General features: G+C 38.7%; 2 protein-coding genes across 2 annotated transcripts; both read right to left on the reverse strand.

Moving 5' to 3' along the window:
* Window positions 1-2,766: 2,766 nt before the first annotated feature.
* ptger3 (prostaglandin E receptor 3 (subtype EP3)) lies at window positions 2,767-9,571 on the reverse strand. The gene is made up of 2 exons (XM_066692332.1): window positions 8,538-9,571; window positions 2,767-4,804 (listed from the first exon to the last, which is right to left on the reverse strand). The coding sequence occupies exons 1-2, from the start codon at window positions 9,432-9,434 to the stop codon at window positions 4,484-4,486; spliced, it is 1,218 nt and encodes a 405-aa protein (XP_066548429.1). The 5' UTR covers window positions 9,435-9,571; the 3' UTR covers window positions 2,767-4,483.
* Window positions 9,572-11,228: 1,657 nt separating this feature from the next.
* zranb2 (zinc finger, RAN-binding domain containing 2) lies at window positions 11,229-19,867 on the reverse strand. Its single transcript, XM_066691863.1, has 10 exons — window positions 19,621-19,867; window positions 18,371-18,423; window positions 17,834-17,942; window positions 17,256-17,338; window positions 16,400-16,476; window positions 15,798-15,950; window positions 15,090-15,265; window positions 13,592-13,678; window positions 12,835-12,996; window positions 11,229-12,507 (listed from the first exon to the last, which is right to left on the reverse strand). The coding sequence occupies exons 1-10, from the start codon at window positions 19,686-19,688 to the stop codon at window positions 12,441-12,443; spliced, it is 1,035 nt and encodes a 344-aa protein (XP_066547960.1). The 5' UTR covers window positions 19,689-19,867; the 3' UTR covers window positions 11,229-12,440.
* Window positions 19,868-21,964: the final 2,097 nt, after the last annotated feature.

Raw genomic sequence — 21,964 nt, forward strand, 5'->3', positions numbered from 1 at the left:
ATCTCCTGAACTCCAAACTGAATGTCTGAATGGGAAAGAAAGGTAATTTAAGCAATTCTGAGGGTGGCATGGTTGTTGGTGCCAGACGGGCCGGTCTGAGTATTTCACAATCTGCTCAGTTACTGGGATTTTCACACACAACCATTTCTAGGGTTTACAAAGAATGGTGTGAAAAGGGAAAAACATCCAGTATGCGGCAGTCCTGTGGGCGAAAATGCCTTGTTGATGCTAGAGGTCAGAGGAGAATGGGCCGACTGATTCAAGCTGATAGAAGAGCAACTTTGACTGAAATAACCACTCGTTACAACCGAGGTATGCAGCAAAGCATTTGTGAAGCCACAACACGTACAACCTTGAGGCGGATGGGCTACAACAGCAGAAGACCCCACCGGGTACCACTCATCTCCACTACAAATAGGAAAAAGAGGCTACAATTTGCACAAGCTCACCAAAATTGGACAGTTGAAGACTGGAAAAATGTTGCCTGGTCTGATGAGTCTCGATTTCTGTTGAGACATTCAGATGGTAGAGTCAGAATTTGGCGTAAACAGAATGAGAACATGGATCCATCATGCCTTGTTACCACTGTGCAGGCTGGTGGTGGTGGTGTAATGGTGTGGGGGATGTTTTCTTGGCACACTTTAGGCCCCTTAGTGACAATTGGGCATCGTTTAAATGCCACGGCCTACCTGAGCATTGTTTCTGACCATGTCCATCCCTTTATGACCACCATGTACCCATCCTCTGATGGCTACTTCCAGCAGGATAATGCACCATGTCACAAAGGTCGAATCATTTCAAATTGGTTTCTTGAACATGACAATGAGTTCACTGTACTAAACTGGCCCCCACAGTCACCAGATCTCAACCCAATAGAGCATCTTTGGGATGTGGTGGAACGGGAGCTTCGTGCCCTGGATGTGCATCCCACAAATCTCCATCAACTGCAAGATGCTATCCTATCAATATGGGCCAACATTTCTAAAGAATGCTTTCAGCACCTTGTTGAATCAATGCCACGTAGAATTAAGGCAGTTCTGAAGGCGAAAGGGGGTCAAACACAGTATTAGTATGGAGTGTATATATATAATGAAATATACTATAAAGCTTCAACAAAGAAATAAAGTATTACATCTGTGGGGAAAGTACAAATCACACAAATATATATTATATTATATATAGGAACAATGAACCTGTTAATTTTAAAATACACAAAGTGAAGGATTTTATTTTTGTCAGAAGCTTCTTTCTTATATACACAGTGGGTTATAAACTGCCCTGAAAGTACTGGCTTGTAATTTGCAGTTAGCCGGTAGGGTAAAGTATTTATTTAATCCCAAGTCTAGTTATTGTACGAAAGTAGTAAAAAATCTGGGAACTACAATTGTCTGTGAATTAAATATCACCATTCTTCCCAAACCATCACAGTTTCAGCCTTTTGTTATGAAAAGGGAATGGCCTTGAGAACAGTAAATTGACCATTTAAAGGAACCACTAACCCATTGCTAAAAGTGTGTTTTTTGGCGGTTTAGAAAATTGCTTAGATTTTATATTCACACAAGATGCAGTTAAGTGCAAAGATCCAGAACACCAAACTCTAGAAGACTTTCACTTAAAGAGCTCCACTAAAAGTTAATTATCAATGTTCATGTAACCACCACCTCCAGTTAGTCTGCTCATGACATGCCAACTATGCATTTAACGACTACTTAAAATACTAATGACACCCCATGAATGGGACGCTTTGTGTTTAATTGACAAACGTGCTTGAACACGTGTTACTGCAGAACATTTTTCATTTTTAAAGCATGAAACATAATGTCTAAGTAAAAAAGCTAAAAAAACAAACAAACAAAACAACAGAAAATGACCAATTGAGTTACTGCTCCTTTTACTGATTAAGACTTAAAGTAGGAACACAGAATACATTATATTATTCTATGGATATCAGTGCACAAAAGGTATTATAATATGAAGGCCCATTCATCTGATAGTAGGATACTGCACCTAGTCATAAAAATAGCTTTAAAAAATTGTTCCAGGCCTCAGTCCGATCTCTGGATTATCTAATCAAGAACAAGAGCAACATCTTTTATCTGTTTCCTAGTTAGACTGTCTGTTGATGTTCATTCAATTTTTTTGAGTAATACAACTTAATGGTCTGCTGTGCCGAGCCCTCCTTTTTGTCTTTTTAGACACAGTCATCTGAGCTCAGTCCACGCTTATCAGAGGGGTAATACGTTGTATTATACTTGTTATATCTCTCGCTGGTTTTGGGCAATACCTCAGGAATTTTTTCTTCATATATTTATGTAGGCACCCCTGTTATGAGCTAAAAAATTTTGAACAGCTTGTTATTAGAAATATTAAGAATGAAATACGAGCATTTCAATGTGGAAACATGATCCAAAACAAAAGAACACCTAGTGCAGACATCTGAAGAAAATCTTTGTGAAAGCACTGGAAGAAGTGCTGCTCTGTAGCTTTCGAAAGGAGTTCTTGATTTGTTTGTTTTTTTAGTTGTTTTTTATTAAAAACATTAGAAATTGTGTAAGAGCAGGTTTTCAGCCAGCTGACCTCTTTGGGTGAACAAGCCTGGGAATGACCAAGCTAAGTAAATATACATCATGAGTTTGGTTTAAAAAATTATATATATATATATATATATATATATATATATATATATATAAAAAAAAAAGCACGTTTTCCCAAATACAACCTTACCACACTTTCAACATACTTCAAAGCAACGCACAAGACCTGAACCCTTGTTACAATGGTTTAATCAGGACTGGAATTCAGATTGATGGATGTGAACTCATTGTTTCAGAAGCCGACTCGACAGCTACAAAGTCATTTACAAAGACAGTCATTTACAAATTCCTTGACAGCATGAGTTATCCGCCCCCCCTCTCTAAGAGCATGTTTCTTGTCGGGTCATTTTGCAAACTGATTCACACTGAACATGCTTTTAATAAGTGGCCTTATTTGAGTAAGATTGGAAATAATAAATAATAATTTAGTATAAGGAACACAAACTATGGTTGCAAGCCTTTGACAAGACTAGCTTTTATTCCCTCTCCAATTCCCTTGCTCCTTTGCCTTCATTTGATGCTTGAGTCTAGAGGAATTTGAAGGAACTTTCCGTTGAAGCGATCACCAATGCTTGTTCCAAGCATGTATCCTGAACATTGCAATCCACTTAAGACATGTCAGTCACTTTAAAGCAAGCGATTGGTCTTGATGCTGCACAGCAGATGCTTTTAGACAGATTTCTAACATTCATTCAACATCGGTAATAAGGGTTGAAGGTACTGGAGAACTCGAACAGATTAAGCAGGGCCCGCTGGGTTTGGGCTCTGATAAAACAGTTTGTTGCCTGATCAACCGATTACATTTTAACGCATGCTTTGAAGTTCAGCAGTGACATAAATGCAACTTACTCCAAGCACATGTTAAGACAATAACAAACTTGAAAGTGCAAGCGTTGTGGATAGGGATTACAGATCATTTACAGACAATTTCCCACATTCAGATGAGATGTAATCTTCAAGTGCTTTGTGCAGAGTGTCATTAGGTAGGTTTACCGTAGTGCTGAATGGAGGCTGTGACATCAAATCATTCATGATGGCTCTACTTCAGTTGTAGTCTATAATAGCAAAACAGCTCATTTGCCTGGCAAAAAAAAGGTAGCACACAAACTCATCCAGTCCAATTGCTACAAATTGTCCACAGACTTTATTTGTAGGTCTCTGTGTGCCTCTGTCCCTTTTGTACTGCACACTAATTACCAGGTTAGTTCTACAATGAGAAATGATTGGCTGTTTTTCCAACATCAAAAGAACGACAACAGGAAAGACCTCCTGAAGTGTAGAAAGGAACACAATATGGCCTAATTTTGTATTTACTCAGGCAATATTTAGTTAGTGTTGTTTCCATTACGTTCTCAATATCAAAACCCTAAGGACAACTCAAATCAGGACATGCAGTAACTAATGGATTTAGAGTTATCGTTGGCATAATGTTTTTTTCTTTTCTTTCTCTTTAATGTCTCTTCCTTGACTTTAAAGAGGCTCTGTGGATCCTTAAATCCAAATATTCACAATATTGAGTAAAAGACAAAACCTTGTTTGGCAAGACATATTTAAATACCTATTTTCAGCACCAATCGTGTAAAGTAAGGCTTGATGGGAGGTATGAATATTGACTCACCAAGCCAAAAATACCTTGAAAACGCACAGTTGTATTTTAAAGGCGTCCTTTGCTAGCAATGATTGGGTCAAACCTTGATTTCTTTTCAGGAAATTTGGGGGATTCTTTATCTTGCTTGATTTGATCATTATACACAAAAAAAATATTCTTTGAGTGCAAATAGAGAAAAGGATTGGTTCTATGAATCCTCCTTGTTGTACATTCAAACAGAGCAAGTCCTCATCGTTTTTGGGATGATTTACCCGCTGTATCCACAACTTTCCACATGACATCACTGCTTTTGTATGAGGCTGGCGTCAATGTTTTGCTTGTTCAGTCCATCAGCAGCACTCTGAGTCCCTTTCTGTCCATCGATGGAGCAGTTAGAGACAGCATTGGCCACCTGACAGAACTTCCGGAGAAGTATTTCCCTCAACAGTAAGTAAACCCAAGGATCCAGAATCTGGTTGAGGGAGGCCAGACGTATGGCGGTGAGATAGAAATTGCAATCCACCTGGATTTCTGCTGGATATCGACTGGGTAATAGCCTGTCAGCTTCTGGTTGGCACTGGTGGGAAGAGGTGTGTGTCGAGATCATTTTCAGCATCATGACCTAAAAGCGAAAAGACAAAGGTTATAATCTTAACTTCTCTTTAAACCAATTCATGTTTTTCTCCCCCAAAGCAGTAGCAATACTGAGCAATGGGCAGAACTGGGCTTTGTATCATAGGAAGCGTCTATCCTGGTGTCTGATTGGCTGATTTCACTTGCAATGACAAGAAGGAATCCCACTCAAGCCCTATTCCAGTCAGCGAGACAGCTGCATGGAGACGGTCCTCGTGACAGCACTCTTTATTAAGAGCAAGACAACTGCATGCCCTGTCACAATCAGACAGCTGTAACTAAAATAACAAGCAAGCTGACTGAATCAATATGACTTTACAAGATTTAAAAGCATGAAGTACTTTCTAACCAAACATTACATGGTTTGGTAAATTGTGACATTTTCCATTATAAAAATCACTGGATTTTTTTTTTGTCTTATTTTCAATCAAAATGAAGCTGAATAACAATTGATTTCCTGCCCACTGAATGTGTTTTAACAGCAAACAATTTCCCTCATAATAAGGCAAAGTAATCCTATAGAAAATCTATGGGGTTTTGCACCCAAGTTCCACAAATACCCAAAGACTCTAAAAATACACATGGCCCCTTTCTACACGTCACGTGTACTTTTATATTTATTTTTCCCCATCCCTGTGTGCTTCTGATTGCCTTTGCTGAAATGCTGATTGTCCAATGCAATCCAGGTGATTGACACTCACTAACACAATCAATCCACTAATTTTCTCTTAGTATCATGATACTGAGGCTAGGGTGTATTCAATAAGCCCTCCTTGCACTGCACTGTTCATGAAATGTGGTTGTGTCTTCTGTTAACGATCCAGGATGTGTGTGTATATATATATATACACTCACCTAAAGGATTATTAGGAACACCATACTAATACTGTGTTTGATCCCCTTTCGCCTTCAGAACTGCCTTAATTCTACGTGGCATTGATTCAACAAGGTGCTGAAAGCATTCTTTAGAAATGTTGGCCCATATTGATAGGATAGCATCTTGCAGTTGATGGAGATTTGTGGGATGCACATCCAGGGCACAAAGCTCCCGTTCCACCACATCCCAAAGATGCTCTATTGGGTTGAGATCTGGTGACTGTGGGGGCCAGTTTAGTACAGTGAACTCATTGTCATGTTCAAGAAACCAATTTGAAATGATTCGACCTTTGTGACATGGTGCATTATCCTGCTGGAAGTAGCCATCAGAGGATGGGTACATGGTGGTCATAAAGGGATGGACATGGTCAGAAACAATGCTCAGGTAGGCCGTGGCATTTAAACGATGCCCAATTGGCACTAAGGGGCCTAACGTGTGCCAAGAAAACATCCCCCACACCATTACACCACCACCACCAGCCTGCACAGTGGTAACAAGGCATGATGGATCCATGTTCTCATTCTGTTTACGCCAAATTCTGACTCTACCATCTGAATGTCTCAACAGAAATCGAGACTCATCAGACCAGGCAACATTTTTCCAGTCTTCAACTGTCCAATTTTGGTGAGCTTGTGCAAATTGTAGCCTCTTTTTCCTATTTGTAGTGGAGATGAGTGGTACCCGGTGGGGTCTTCTGCTGTTGTAGCCCATCCGCCTCAAGGTTGTACGTGTTGTGGCTTCACAAATGCTTTGCTGCATACCTCGGTTGTAACGAGTGGTTATTTCAGTCAAAGTTGCTCTTCTATCAGCTTGAATCAGTCGGCCCATTCTCCTCTGACCTCTAGCATCAACAAGGCATTTTCGCCCACAGGACCACCGCATACTGGATGTTTTTCCCTTTTCACACCATTCTTTGTAAACCCTAGAAATGGTTGTGCGTGAAAATCCCAGTAACTGAGCAGATTGTGAAATACTCAGAGCGGCCCGTCTGGCACCAACAACCATGCCACGCTCAAAATTGCTTAAATCACCTTTCTTTCCCATTCAGACATTCAGTTTGGAGTTCAGGAGATTGTCTTGACCAGGACCACACCCCTAAATGCATTGAAGCAACTGCCATGTGATTGGTTGGTTAGATTATTGCATTAATGAGAAATTGAACAGGTGTTCCTAATAATCCTTTAGGTGAGTGTATATATATGTGTGTAAACACAATCTAAAATATTCACTGTATTTGAACATTTCCAGTGCTTTATGATGCTTTGGATACAATTCAATTCTTGAAAAAAGCAAAACTCAGACCTCTTAGTTGATCACAAGGACTAGATTCTAGGAGGATGTGTACAGGGATTTTTTTATTTTGTCCATTAATACTTCTTGTAAATTAAAATAACATTAACTGAATCTCAATATCTGCATGGAGGTAATGTAAGCTCCCTTTATATTAAAGGTATAGCTCATCCTTCTACTTTCTTAATCAATAATGCCTATGTTTTCACATGTCACATTACTCTTTCAGTCTCCTTGACAGCCAGATGTGTACATCAATACTATTCCACTCATTCTTCCTCGGGTCCTGACCTTGCATGCGCTCTGTTGGTGGGTGAGCACACTTATTTGACACCAAACATAATAACATCAACAACAAAATCAAAATAAAGATCATTGTATTGAATACTACAGTTTCTTTCAACAGTTATACTTAGATTGATTTCAGTATCTGTATTATTATTATTATTATTATTATTATTATTATTATTATTATTATTATTATATAGATCAGAAGTGTGAGATATACGGATTGCCATTTCTCTCATAGGAAGTTATGTATACGGTTCATAAGCTTAAACTAGATCATAATTTAAACATTGACTCCAGGTGATTAATTTGGAATGGAATAGTAAAATATGAACTGTGACAGTTTAGCAGTCTACTATAAAAAATCTGTCAAATTAAATATTGAATTACATATGATATTTCTCTTAAACATGAGAAAAGCATGAATTCCATTCAAAACATATCTGATCATGTTCAATTTACACGTGTTTAATCTTCACTCAGAATTGGGATTACAATTTGTTGATTCTATAATTAATTCCTGTGCAGGAACAGGTAATAGCCTACTTTTGTGTGTGTGGAAACAAACCCAAACAAACTGTAAAACCTGTTGAGATTAATCATAAAGGTTTTTGTATTACAACAATTAGAAATGAATGCATTAAACCCTGGCCATTGTCCAATTCCTATCTAAAGATAGGGGTTAAGCTACACACATATGGGCACTGCCTGGGCTGTTCAAGCTGGCCTATTTTAAAATCTTGAACTTCGTAGATAAATTAAAGCAAAGAAACGTCACAAGTTAATCACATAGATTTTGTGTGGAGAAAAAAACAAAGGAGTTCAAATTTCTAATAATACTTCAGACTACGGATGTATATGTTTTTCACATATTATTATTATTACTATTATTAATAATAATAATTTTCTGCAGATTTAATCCTGTATAAACAACTCACTTAACAGGGCTAAACTGTCCCGTTTCACTCGTATTAAAAACAATGCTGACTACATACAATATCTGTATAATTTAAATTAGGAATATGCACGAATAAGCACAAATTTCAGAAGCACTTTACTGGTGTCAAACTAGTGTAACATGAAACAAAGGCCATTAAACAACAATAAGAACAAATAATAAGAAGAAAAGTCACTGTCGCATTATATACTATAATATGTAACTATAATAAAGTTCCTTACCTTTAATAGGTTTACACCAATTTGAAAAGTAGTGTCACTTTACAAAGTTACATGTCGTTTACGGAGACTGGGAATGATATACACTTACCAGTAAAGGGGACCAGCAGGTGAAAAGCACACACATGATGCCCATCAGCTGGATGACCGTCTCCGCCGTCAGCCTCTCCCACTGCCTGCCCGACTGGGACGAGGCTGTCTTGGCCTTACAGCGGCTCACCAGGGACTTGATGGTCACCACATTGCAGGAGAAAGTCACCAGCAAGGATAAGATGCCCAGCACCGCAAATGTGGTGGAAAAGAAAACGTTGCCGGAGATGTTTCTGTCCCCAGTGCTGATGAAGCACCAAGTCCCCGGCCACTGCAAGGTGTAATGCCCAACTCCCAACAGAGGCAGGACAGCAAACAGGAGCACGCCGCCCCAGATCACACACAACGCCAGTTTGGTCAGACTGGTTTTCATATTGTTGGAGTACCAGTGGGGACTGGTGATGGCCAACGCCCTTTCCACAGCCATGGCACTGGCCAGGAAGAGTGGACAGAGCCCGAACACGGTCATGCACACCCCGAAGAAGGAGCACAGGTTCCCGGAGGCGTCGATGCGCTCCCACTTGAGATCGGCCCTGTACACGGAGATCACAATGGGGCTGGTCAGGAGTTGCCCAACCAGGTCGGTCAACGCCAGGGATCCTATGCACAGCAAGAACGACTTCTTCCTCTTGTTCTCCCTCTTCCGATAGGAGCTGTAGACCAGCAGGAGCGCCAACGCGTTGCCCACCATGCCCGTGATCATCATGGTGATGGGGAACACCACCGACACCGACCTGCAAGCGGCATTCTGGGACGCGTTGGCTTCACGCCTAGACTGGGAGATGTTGGGCTCCCACATTGCCTCCTCCGACGCGTTGGGCCAGGGGACAACAGGGTCGCAGTCGGTAGAGATCATGGTTGCGCAGGACGGGGACCCGCACACATGGTCGCATCTCATCCAACTTCGTGCACCTCTTGCTTTGGAGATCTTTATAACCAGGGAGAGGCGGGTCCGGCTGCAGCCACCGTCACAGATCTACTGCTCTGCCTCTGATGCGGCAGGAGAGAACTGCAAAAAGGTGCCACATGCTTTTCTACTTTCTCTTTGGAAAGAACCCCCCCCCCCCCCCCCACACACACACACACACACACACACACACACACGTGTGGCGATTTGTTTCTGCTTGTAACTGGGAAACCATACTCTAGAAACAATGTGTTCCTAAGCAATCAGTTATATCCCATTCAATGAAAGGGGAGAAGCATGTAACCTTTCACATATAAACGCACTAATCCAATACTAAAGCTCCTAGAGATTGCAAACCTATAGACTCACTCAGGATATATTATTACGTGTGCAGTTAACCTTGCTATATTAAAACATGGATTGTATTTTACAGTTCTAATCTTAACTACATGTTTTCATTTGAAAGCTTACTACATTAACTGCTTATTTATATAAATTGTTAGATATTTAATTTTATATGCACCACCTCTATTTAACAAGTTCATGTAATCATTTCAGGGGTTGGATATCGGACTCGGTTGCATTTGCAATATTCAATTAATGAAGGACAAAAAAAAACTTTAAAAATGTATAAACTAACTGAAATACCATGACACGTCGTTTTCTTATATTCACAATACATTAACCGTGGGTTATCAACTGTCAGATTAAATGTCTAGTAGCACAACGAGAAAGAGTGCAAGACAAAAGTTGTTTCCATTACTCGGGGGGGGGGGGGAAAGCAACAGGTGCCACCTGGAGTTTTACATTGGTACAGCAGTAATGGATTTAAATGTACAAACGAAGGAAACATTAAACATTATAATACAGTGTATCATTTGAAAAGGATCTCTCGTATAGGACATTTCATTTATAAAATTGCAGAATAGTGCTGCAAAGTTAAGTCAGTGCAAATATAACAATGAATGGTGGGTCAAACCTAAGGCAGATATTTCCTCGTCTTTGCAGAGCCCCCAATTACAGTATAATTGAACATTTCGTGTGAGACAATTGTGGGCAAAGTGTCATTACAACACCTTTTAAATACGGATTTTGTAGTGGCAGGTTTCAGACTAGCTTTACTCACGATTCATTACTGTCTAGACATTAAGTACCAATTAATTAAAAATGGTTCTCTGACCAACACTTATTCTGCCTCTTAATTTAGAATCCGATTCCCCCTATCAATGAAAAGTTACAGACCTGTTGAGCAAGCTGAAATGATGGAGAGTGCCTCCTGACAAAATTTTTTCTAAATTGTATTTCCGTGGGAGCTTTGCCATAGATTGAGTGCAAAGCAAGTTGCACTTCAGCATTCTCTTCCTTGTAAACGTCCTGATGACTCAGCTCAGCCCCCCCACAATACAATGTGCTAATAAATTGTTTGCAGAAGAGGGTAGTTTTTTATTTTAGACTTAGTTGTGTAATTTACTTATGTCAAGACAATTATTGATGTACAAAATCTGCAATTATCAATGAAGACAAGTGGACAGCTCACATTCATATTTATAATCAAGGTGATAAAATATTAGCTGTACTGCTGATTGTAATAGAGAAATGTAAAGGGGAAATCAAGTATTTTAACCACAAACACAACTGCTTTCAATTATTTGCGACTTACACTGAACACATACTCGTGAGCCCTGTTTATTATTTAAACAGATAAAAAGTGAACAATGTCTTGGGTAAGAAGTCGATAGATAACCAATATGCATCAAATTAAACCCCTTAAAAAACCATAACAAATCAAGGTTGCTGACAGATTTTATTTACATTTTGTTTACAATGCCATTTTTTTTGATGAACTGAAAAAAGTTAAACCTGATTTTGTTACTGCTGTCATTCAGGAAAAAAAAGCTTAGATATGTAATTTAATTAGCGTAGTCTGAACACAAAATACAGTAATACTGTAGTTTAAAAAAAAAGAAGGGGACGAGGGGGCATGAACAAAATTAAATAACCTCTGCGCAGAAAGTGTTCTGGCTTTTTCCTCTTAACTACAGGCTAAAAAAAAATATATATATATATATCCAATTCTTAAAACACAGACTTCCTTAGTTCAATATCAATTCTACTACCATTTATTTGCATTTAAACAACTATAGAGGCCTGCTACCTACTCCCAAAATACAATAATTTCATTACAATATACATAATAATGTGTTGTTGCATTCAATTACCGAGTTTTATAGTTGTGCAACTGCAAAAGAAAGCTTCACAGTATTTTTGTATATATAGTTACCTAACAATAGAAGCAATAATTCAAAAGTAAATAAAAAAAATACTTACCTTAAAAATACTCAAACATTATGTCAATTAAACAAAATTCAGTAAATAAAAGAAATGTCAAAACAATCCTTGCAGGTTAAGATTTGAAGCAAGTATTTTAATGATGACGAGGGCAAAATTTGCATGCAAGTCACCACAAGCATGATAAGGCTGCAAAACAACTAAAATTGGGTGAATACAGCCTTATATTTGCATGAGATTTGAAGTGTATTGTACACTCACTAAGCAGATAGTTTGAATTCTGGTTACAACCAATTAAAAAAAGTCTGATATTAACTTCCTTATTGCTTATGGAAATATAAAGGCGAAACAGATCTCATCGTGTAGGCAACACGGAACAGCGTGCTCATTTTTAAACTGCTTTACTATGAGGGAGGAGGTGGGCATTTTTTGAGGCGGTGAAAACGGGGAAAGAATAAAGTTCCTTAGAAACAACCGGAGGAAACTTATGGCTTAAAACATGACTGCATGTACGGAAAACAGGAAAACAAGCAGCGGTTTCTAAGAGCGAGGACAGACATGCCACTTCTGGGGCTGGAAAGTATAGTCAGCACGTACCGCCAGGGCAGACGGTTGAGAAATAAACAGCATCAACAACTCATTTGTATCTTTAAAACACACCATGCACTTTGTCTTAAATCTACTGGTTTTAAAAACGCCTGTTTGAACTTATTTCTTTTTGGAACTTGACGACTGGGAGCCGGAGTGGGAGGAGCCAGAGGATGATCCGCGGCGTCTGAAAGACAACAAACCATGAAAGCCAGTGAGCACTGTGGATAAAGCCACCATAGCGTCAAGTTCACCCTTCTGAGTACACACTCCACTTAGTCTGGAAGCTACATGAATAAATATGTAAAAGAAAATGTATAGGACTTCTTTCTCATATAAAATCATGAATGTTGAATCTACAGAACTGTCGTTACTGAAATGTATTGTGGAAAAACAACGAATCCATACATTGATACTGGGATGTTGCGTTCTGCCAGTGGCCCATTTGTGGAGACAAGAGTGACGCCTATAACTAGAACACACAGACCTATGGTTATTCTACAGAAACCCAAACCTTTCTGACGATCGAGACCTCGAACGTCTTTTTTTTCTCTCGCCAGAGGAGGAAGATCGTGAGCGGCTCCTCTTCTTGGCTCTCTCAGGGGAGGAGGAAGACGAGCTCGATCGAGACCTTTTCCTCGGAGACGTAGACCCCTTACGAGACCTGGAGCTGGATCTTGGGAGGTTAGGGGAATAAATCAGATGTATTCAAATTAGTTGTGGAGACAAAGTCATTACAATGCTTTGAAATACTCTATATAAAGAGGAATAATCAATTCTGTATTTTAGGATGTCAGGGGAGGGGAAGGGGTAAGAAAAATACATTTATATTTCGAGATTAAAAACCATAAAACATTGCAGTGCCTTTTTCTTTTCACAGCTAGTAATAAGTGTTTCTAATGGTCGAGTCTGAAGCAACGGCCACTGCGGAAGCAGCAAGACGTTTGTTTTTAAAGCTAAAACAAACAAAACAAAAAAACACAACAAGGTTGACAAAAGTCCGTAACTCCAGGCATAAAATCTGACAAAATGAACTTCAAATGGTCCTGCGAGCGAGCAGTGAGTCAGTCACTGGAACTAAAACGGTCTTTCTTCACTAGTTTCTGGTCACAATGTCTCAAAGGGGACTGAAGGCGTTTCTCTTCCTCGTGGGCGTCGCTGGTGCCAGTCTATGCACATTTTCCTCAAGGGGTTAAGACAGCAAAGGCTCTCCACCACCTTTGACCCATCACATACACTCTCGCTACATGAGAGCATGTCACCTCATTCACCTGGATCTCGACCTGCGTGAGCGCGCACGATCTCGGGAGCTCGAGCGAGTCCTTGATCTGGAGCTTGAGGAACTTCGTGAGCGGGACCTGAAAGAGGGATAACATCTTTCCAATACTTTCTACAGAAAGAAATGGGCTTTACCAAACAAAACAAGAGAAAAACAGAAAATACATATACACACATGGATAAATACCAACATTACATACACCCTGATAAAAACAGGAAGGAGGGAGAAATAGAGGATTGGATTAATCATGCTACCAGGAAGTCAATTTGCAGCCCTATCCTTTTTACAAAGGGATACGAAAAGTGCACTGGTCATAAGAACACACTTTAAATAAATGAAGGACACAAAAGCAATCGCACACATATACAAGTACAGTAATCCCTCGAGATATGCAAGAAAGCGTTGCATAGGTGAGAATCGTGCAACTCCGGGAGCAATGTTACATAAGCAATGGGAATGTAATACAAGTTACACCATATATTTTAAAATACTAGTGCACTTTAAGGTAACAAATTAAAGATTTTATAGTCAATACATGACGTATACAGTTACATCTCTTCGATAAATATTCAATTAACAGATATATAAGCACTATAAAATAAAAAGACACTTAAAATGTCAATTGATATCAAGGATCATCTCAATCATGAAGTTCTCGCTGCTAACAGGCCACCTGGAACTCATTGTCAAGGCTCTTTAATGCAAATATCCAGATGCAAAGATGTTTCTAAAGGCAAAACTCCCCCCTAGAAAAGCTGAGCACGACTGCGTTTTGAGGTGCACACAGCTTGGGAAATGTCTTGATTGCTCTTGGATGGTCTCCAACGATCTTAATCTTTCAGCGTTATACATCTCTGACAAGGCAATATAAGAAATATGTTTTAGATTTATTACAAGGCTTTCGCAAATTTATCTCTTGCCAGCTCCCTGCGCTCTGGAACGGATTGATGTAAACATATAGAACAAATATGTGCTTGAGTATATACAAGCATGTCCGAGCACGAGCATAGATTCTTCTGCTCTGATATTCGTTTAAAAATCGTATTTGTTAAATCGAGTAAATAGAATTTGCATATCTCAAATGATTACTGTATGTAAAAACTTCACTTCAAAAATCCATGCATCTCCGAAACAATTTTAAACCTGGTATATTAGCAAAACAGTAATGTACACCGTTCATCAAACATCAATTAATCACATCATTAAGATTTGAGTCCTTTACTAACCTAGAGGCCAAAAAAAGAAGTCGCCAAAATACAGCCACGAGAACAGAGGATGGAAACAATTCTGCTTTAAACTGTCAAGCGGTACCGATACTACGAGCATCTTTTTATTTAGGCCTCTTTAGCAATTCAAGTGTTCTGGCTACTGAAAAGGAAATTAAAGTATATATAAAAATATATACATAAAAATAAGAGTTACATTTAAAGAAGAGGTTGAACTGATACTGACATTTTGCCTGGAGTTACCCTTGACCTGTACCCGTTTACCTGGACCTGGACCGCGAGCTGGAGCGAGAGGAGCGAGAGGACGAGCGTGAACGGGACGAGCCCGAGCCGCTGGTCTTTTTAGCCACTGGCTTTGCAGCTTCTTCGTCACTGGCGTCCAGGTCGTACTTGGAGAGATCAGCTCCTTCGTCATCTTCCTCTTCATCGTCGTCGTCATCCTAAGCAGAGATTAATTGGGGCGAAACCCATTAACACTGACAAGCTCGGCAAAACTAAACGCTGGCAAGAGATGACGAGATTGGGTTTTGCCGACCCAAAACACATTGACAAACATCAGTAAGGATATCATGAGGAAGGGTGGAATTATATCTGATAAATAATCCCACTAATAAAAATGACAAAAACAAGTTTTGGATCGAGTCAGTCTAAGACGTTGGCTTTTCAGAAGCCACAGCTACATTCATAACTCAGGGTACACAGAGGGTTTTAGAGTTAGAAGGGTTAGAAGAGTTTTAGAGACATTGATAGAATGGTAAATACCTTTTTTTGGTGTTCAAGATGCTTTGTTATTTTTGTTTTTATGCAATGGAAAATCGGAGTGAAAGTTTAAAAATTCTGTAAATGCGCTCTGCGATTCTGTGCTTTTGACACCATGTTTTACTGCAAATTCCTGTTCTATCGGATCATGTTATTGACAGGAGTGGAGGTACAGCATCAAACAGGACCAGTTTCTGGATAAATTATTCTTACATCAAGTTTGTATTTGGAAAGATCACCACCCTCCTCATCTTCATCTTCCTCATCCTCGTCATTCTCCTCTGCAACCACTTTCTTCTCGTTGTCCTTCAGGAGGGACGTAGCACTGCCACTCTTCCCACGGTATTTTTTCTTTTTACGGCCAAACTGTGAGGTTTATACAATAAGGTGGGGGGAACAGGTCAACGTTAACAAATCAAACAAAGAGTCAGATTATTTCACACACACTTATTTAACTTTCAATGACAAATGATTCTTCACCAATGAACCTCAATACAGCACTTATGCAATCTTTAGATGAAGCTAAACCACAAAACTGATCTTGAATAAAATAAATATTTAAAAAAGTTTAAAATGCTGCATTGAATAAAAATAAGACATGCCGTCACCTCCATTCTTTCTGCAACATCCCTCTGTGAAAAGGATTAAATCTGCCTCACACAATCTCTTCAGAACGGCTAGATGTATAGCGCTGTATCGGTATGTATTTTCAACGTGTCTTTTTTTGTCTGAGAAGCTGCTGAAAGGTGAGGCCATACATCTCTATCACAGACCAGATTATTATCCTAATATTAATAACTGAAATACATAGTCACCTCATCGTATTCTCCATCAGATTCTTCACGCTCAATATATTCCACATTCTCTCTCTCATTAAATCCTCCTCCATATCCTGTTGGGTGAATGAGACAAATTAAATACTTTATTAAAGCAACATGGGTCCTGTGAAGGGAGATATCTGATTATATATATATATATATATATAACTTTATTACTTAAAAAATAGAAAAAGTTATTAGATTTTTATATATATATATATAAAAAAAAAATCTAATCACTTTTTCTATTTTTAAGTAATAAAGTACTGTATCTACAAGATTAAGCATTATTCTACAACCTGTGCTTTACTAAACAAATACTACCAATAACACGATGAGCTGTCGATTCATTTAAATTAATTTTACACTAAATATAAAAACAAACTCACAAATTCTTTAGAAGATTAAAACTAATGGAAATTATGCTGACGGGAATCTGATACAATTTGAAGAATTACAGTGAGTAAATGATTCCCAAAGTTTATTTTGGAGATTGTAGTCAGTCAGCCAGAAGACTGATGTTATACAAAAAAATGATACATACTACGGTATTCATTAAAAATAGTAGATCAGATGGAACTTCTTATGAAATCCTTTGACATGATGAAAAAGTAAGAGTTAGACCAAATCAAAACTTTGACCCATCGACGAATTGCAAATTATGAAGTTGTTCCCCATCGTGTTTTGAATAAATAGTAGAATGTGTCTTAAACACATAAATTAAACCACAAAAGTGTACAGATTTGTACTTTGCTATTGGCAAAGTCTGGATTTGTCCAGCTCTAAGTCATACAAAGCTATTCTAGCGGAACTAGCAACACGTGCAGTATAAAACCTAAAAGGAAAACCTCACCTGTTCTTTCTTCCAGCTTTGCGTATTTGGGAGTGTTGCACATATTACACTCGGACCTTCGGGCCCAGTTCACATTACCGCAGCTGGAAAAAAGGTATTCAAAACGATTAGTGGGATTGACTCGCGTTCTTTCAGTCACTAGAAGTATTATGTTTCAAAACTTTAAAAAAAATTAACTCTGCATCCATAAGGCTTCTAAATATATAAAACTGTGACAGTGACTTACAAAATAAATGTAAATATATTCATGTAGTTCACTTTTACACAAAGGATTAGCATGAACACACTGTTTTTCCTACCATGATTAGCAAAACAAACTTTGTCATACAGGTTTTACCCTCAAGCAGGCTTTAGTGAATTGCATGTCATGTTTCAGAATGATTAAATATATGATGGATATGCTAATAAAAAGCAATCAAGTGGGGAACCTTTTATAATCTAGACCTTAATTACTCACAAATGCCACATAGGCTTGCATTTGGCATATTAAAGATGGGAGAAGGTTTCTGGTTCAACGCAAATTGAAAGCCTTTCATGTTTTTAAATAATTATGTAGAAGAGCTGACCAAAATACCTACGTCTTGCACTGCCAGTCATTGGCACTGAAGAGGCCTCGACTCTTTTCAGCAAGAGTCTTGCCAATTTCTGTCCCCCCAGCTTTCATCATCTTAGCTTCAGTAGTTTTTTCTGCAAAGTGAAAAAATAAAGAGACTCAACAAAAAGCAAACATCAGATAGCAATACCATATTCTTCCAGGCATCTGGAGTTGTATAACAGTATATAAAGTTGAACAGGGAAATTAAATCAAAGTTAACTGGGAACCTTTCTTTTAACTAGAATATCACCAACATTAATTGATGTTATAAAATAATGCAGTTAAGTTTGCTTAATTTTTGCCTATTTCTTACAGCACATTAAGTAGGCTATTCCATCAATTATTACATCAAATAATAGCCACTAAACATGCACCTTCAATATAATGATTATATAAGAAAGTCAACTTTAACTTAAAATATGTATTTAATCCCGCCTGAAAACATATTGAGGACCACTCACATTAAGTCTTTAATTCAGAGAAACTAATATGAGGGAAAATACATATACAATCAACTTACCCCTGCCACATCTGTTGCAGTTTGTCCTTCTAGCGAAGTTTACATTCCCACACCTTTAAGTGAACAAATTGATAACACTGGTTTGTTGTACTGTAATTTAAACATCCCCAAACGTCTCTAGCAAAATGATTTCCTCATTTGTTTATTTAAAAACCACATAATTCTGCATTCAAGCAAATACAAGTCAAATCCAAAGGTTAGTTTCACGCTGTAGTTGTCAGTGATGCTTTAATTGAGCAAGTTGCTTCATTATCGTTATAATTAGTGTAATTATTAATTCTGCTTTCTCTATACAAGGAATTTAATCTGGACTTTTTCGAAATCGATATACATTTCACCAAAAACACCATATAGCTTTTAAAAGGGGAATCAGTGAGTGACCTACAACATTTTACAAAGATGATTTCATAACGACACGTAGGTTATTTTGAACCAACACGTGAAGACGTGCAATCACACTGAAGGCTGTGTTTTGCAGCATGGATACTGCAACTGTAAACGTGCAGATCAGAATATGGATTTGTATTTTTCATTCATTCATTACCATCGCCTTTTCAAAACTCGCTTTGGTTCCCGCTTTGCAGATCGACTCTATTGTTACAACGTTTCACTGCATCGGTTACTGTACCGTGACATCTTCTCAAATAAACATGAATCTGGTCTCTTCATGTTGAACAAAACATAATCATAATACACATTTCACAGACATGTGCATGGACTGCATCAATTGAATAAGACCATGCTTTTTGGACAATCGCTGAGGCACGTGCAGTAGCTAACTGCAGTTGCGGATGTATTTGATGTGAAACTAGATTAAAGAAATAATTACTTAAATGCATATTCAACTAAGGAGGATAAAGCAAATCTGCATTCAAGACATAATCAGGTTTGCTTTTAAAATACAGTATTAGTGGTTTTAAGGACATGAATCGGAGAAAAGAGGGGCTTTATGAGATTAAAAGTAACTTCCATATGGTAGATACATTCGAGGAGGACGCCACCCGTTGTTTGCTACGGTTTCAAGAGAAAGTGTAACAACAAAAGAAGACGTAATACAATATCAGCAACACAATTATTCATTAAAAAAACTGAGCAGGGCCTCGACCCGAGTCACGTAGTCAAGTCTGAGAAACCCTTTCACTTTCTTCTCGGTATATCAATAAAACATTTCACGTCGGCACTGCCTGCAAGCACCACACTAAGAAAGTATCGTAGGAAAGACTAGATAGCCATTTTGTTGGTTCGCTCACTTTTTATCGGGACAAATCCAGTCCCCGTCGCTCACACGAAAACTCTTTCCCGACATCTTGGTCTCCATTTAGTCGTCTATGATGGTCCGGTTAAATAAACCAGCGTATTAAACATTAGGGTACACTTTAGTTAGGTGGCGTTTGCTTCGGGACTCAATGTATACAGTATTATATGAGGAAAATAAAACGAAACAAAAGCTCTAACAGCGGCACACGGACATTTGATAAACTAATCAGGCACCCGGGAAGACACCTACACAGGGGTCTTTAAGCTGGTCGACTCACAGGTTTGGGGATGTCTGTCACCTATCGGTGTGGAGGAGAAAGAGCAGTGGCGCTCAATTGGGTTTACCCGTTTCGCCACTAGAGGTAGTATCAAAGAAGTACTCCTCAGTGATATTTGTGTCCAGGGAAATGTTTTTTTCTAAGCAAGCAGTCTCTCTTAAAAACGTTTTCTTCCCCCACTTTCTTTTATTCAAGAGCTAGACCCCTTATTCCCCAATGTCTTTTCAGCGATCTTCCTGAAAGTAGACATATTAAAACCTAATAAATTAAACCCCATGACCCTGGGGTCAAAACAAACCAATCAGAGAGATAGCGAAAACATTAGGTGTGTCCAAACCAACTATTTGATACATTCTTAAAAAGAAAGAACGCACTGGTGAGCTAAGGAATGCCAAAAGGCCTGGAAGACCACGGACAACAACTGTGGTGGATGACATAAGAATTCTTTCCCTGGTGAAGAAAAACAACCCTTCACAACAGTTGGCCAGATCAAGAACACCCTCCAGGAGGTAGGCGAATCTGTGTCAAAGTCAACAATCAAGAGGAGACTTCACCAGAGTAAATACAGAGAATTTACCACAAGATGGAAACAGGCAACAGGAAGACCAGATTAGAGTTTGACAAAAAACATCTAAAGAACCTGTACAGTTCTGGAACAACATTCTATGGACAGATGAGACAAAGATCAACTTTACCAGAATGATGGGAAGAGAAGAGTATGGAGAAGGGAAGGAACTGCTCATGATCCGAAGCATACCACCTCATCTGTTACGCATGTTATGGCATGGGCATGTATGGCTGCCCTTTATTGATGATGTGACTGCTGACAAAAGCAGCAGGATGAAGTGTTTAGGGCTACATAATCTGCTCAGATTCAGCCAAATGCTTCAAACCTCATTGTACGGTGCTTCACAGTACAGATGGACAATGACCCAAAGCATACTGCGAAAGCAACCCAATACTTTTTTAAGGCAAGAAGTGGAATGTTCTGCAATGGCCAAGTCAATCACCTGACCTGAATCCAATTGAGCAGCGTTTCACTTGCTGAAGGCAAAACTGAAGGCAAAATGCCCCAAGAACAAGCAGGAACTAAAGACAGCTGCAGTACAGGCCTGGCAGAGCATCACCAGGGAAGAAACCCAGCATCTGGTGATGTCTATGGGTTCCAGACTTCAGGCAGTCATTGACTGCATGTATTGAAACTCACAATTTAATTCATGATTATGTTAGTTTGTCCAAATACTTTTGAGCCCCTAAAACAGGGGGGACCACATATACAAATGGGTATAATTCCTACACAGTTCACCCAATTTGGATGTAACTGTGTTTAAAGATGAAGGTCTACACTTAAAGCAGATCTTGATTGTTTCCTTTCAAATCCATTCTGGTGGCATACAGAATCAACTGTGTGTCACTGTCCAAATATTTATGGACTTAACTGTATGTATCTGTTGTAACCAATTTGCTTAATTTACTAAAATATATAAACATGCAAAAAAGAGCTGGGGAGCAGAAGGGCAAAAGCATCATGTTTGTTATTGTGCTAGCCTTCTCTTTTTGTACCAATGTACTATAAAACTAAACATTGTATCTTATTTTATGTTTTCCTGGTACCTTCTGTATAACAAAACAGAGCAGTTTATATCTAGGAACCATATTCTTCCATGACCAGCCCCTGTTCACAATTGCTTATAGTAGACATTTTATCTCAAATTCTCAAGTTCTGTCAGCAGGTGGCAGTTCTGTCACTGTGCTACTTTGAGGAACTCTATGACAGTCAAGGATGAACAAGTATGATGTTTTTTTCTTGTTTTGTTTATCAGTTATTTATTATTTAAATTTTACCATCATTAACAGTACAGGAAGCAAAGCATGCAGTTCCCTCACACTTCACCAAGGGTTTTGCATAGAAGCTTGTTACGATGAGTTCACAACAAACTGCTTTACTGCACAGATTGGTTCTGCAGACCGTGGGCTAATGTACGTACTAGTACTGAATTTGTATTAAACAATATACTAAGGATCACACTCTCCCATAACCTATAGAGATTCAGAGAGA

This window comes from Amia ocellicauda, chromosome 19, assembly GCF_036373705.1.
Source record: "Amia ocellicauda isolate fAmiCal2 chromosome 19, fAmiCal2.hap1, whole genome shotgun sequence".
In the NCBI taxonomy this organism is placed as follows: domain Eukaryota; kingdom Metazoa; phylum Chordata; class Actinopteri; order Amiiformes; family Amiidae; genus Amia; species Amia ocellicauda.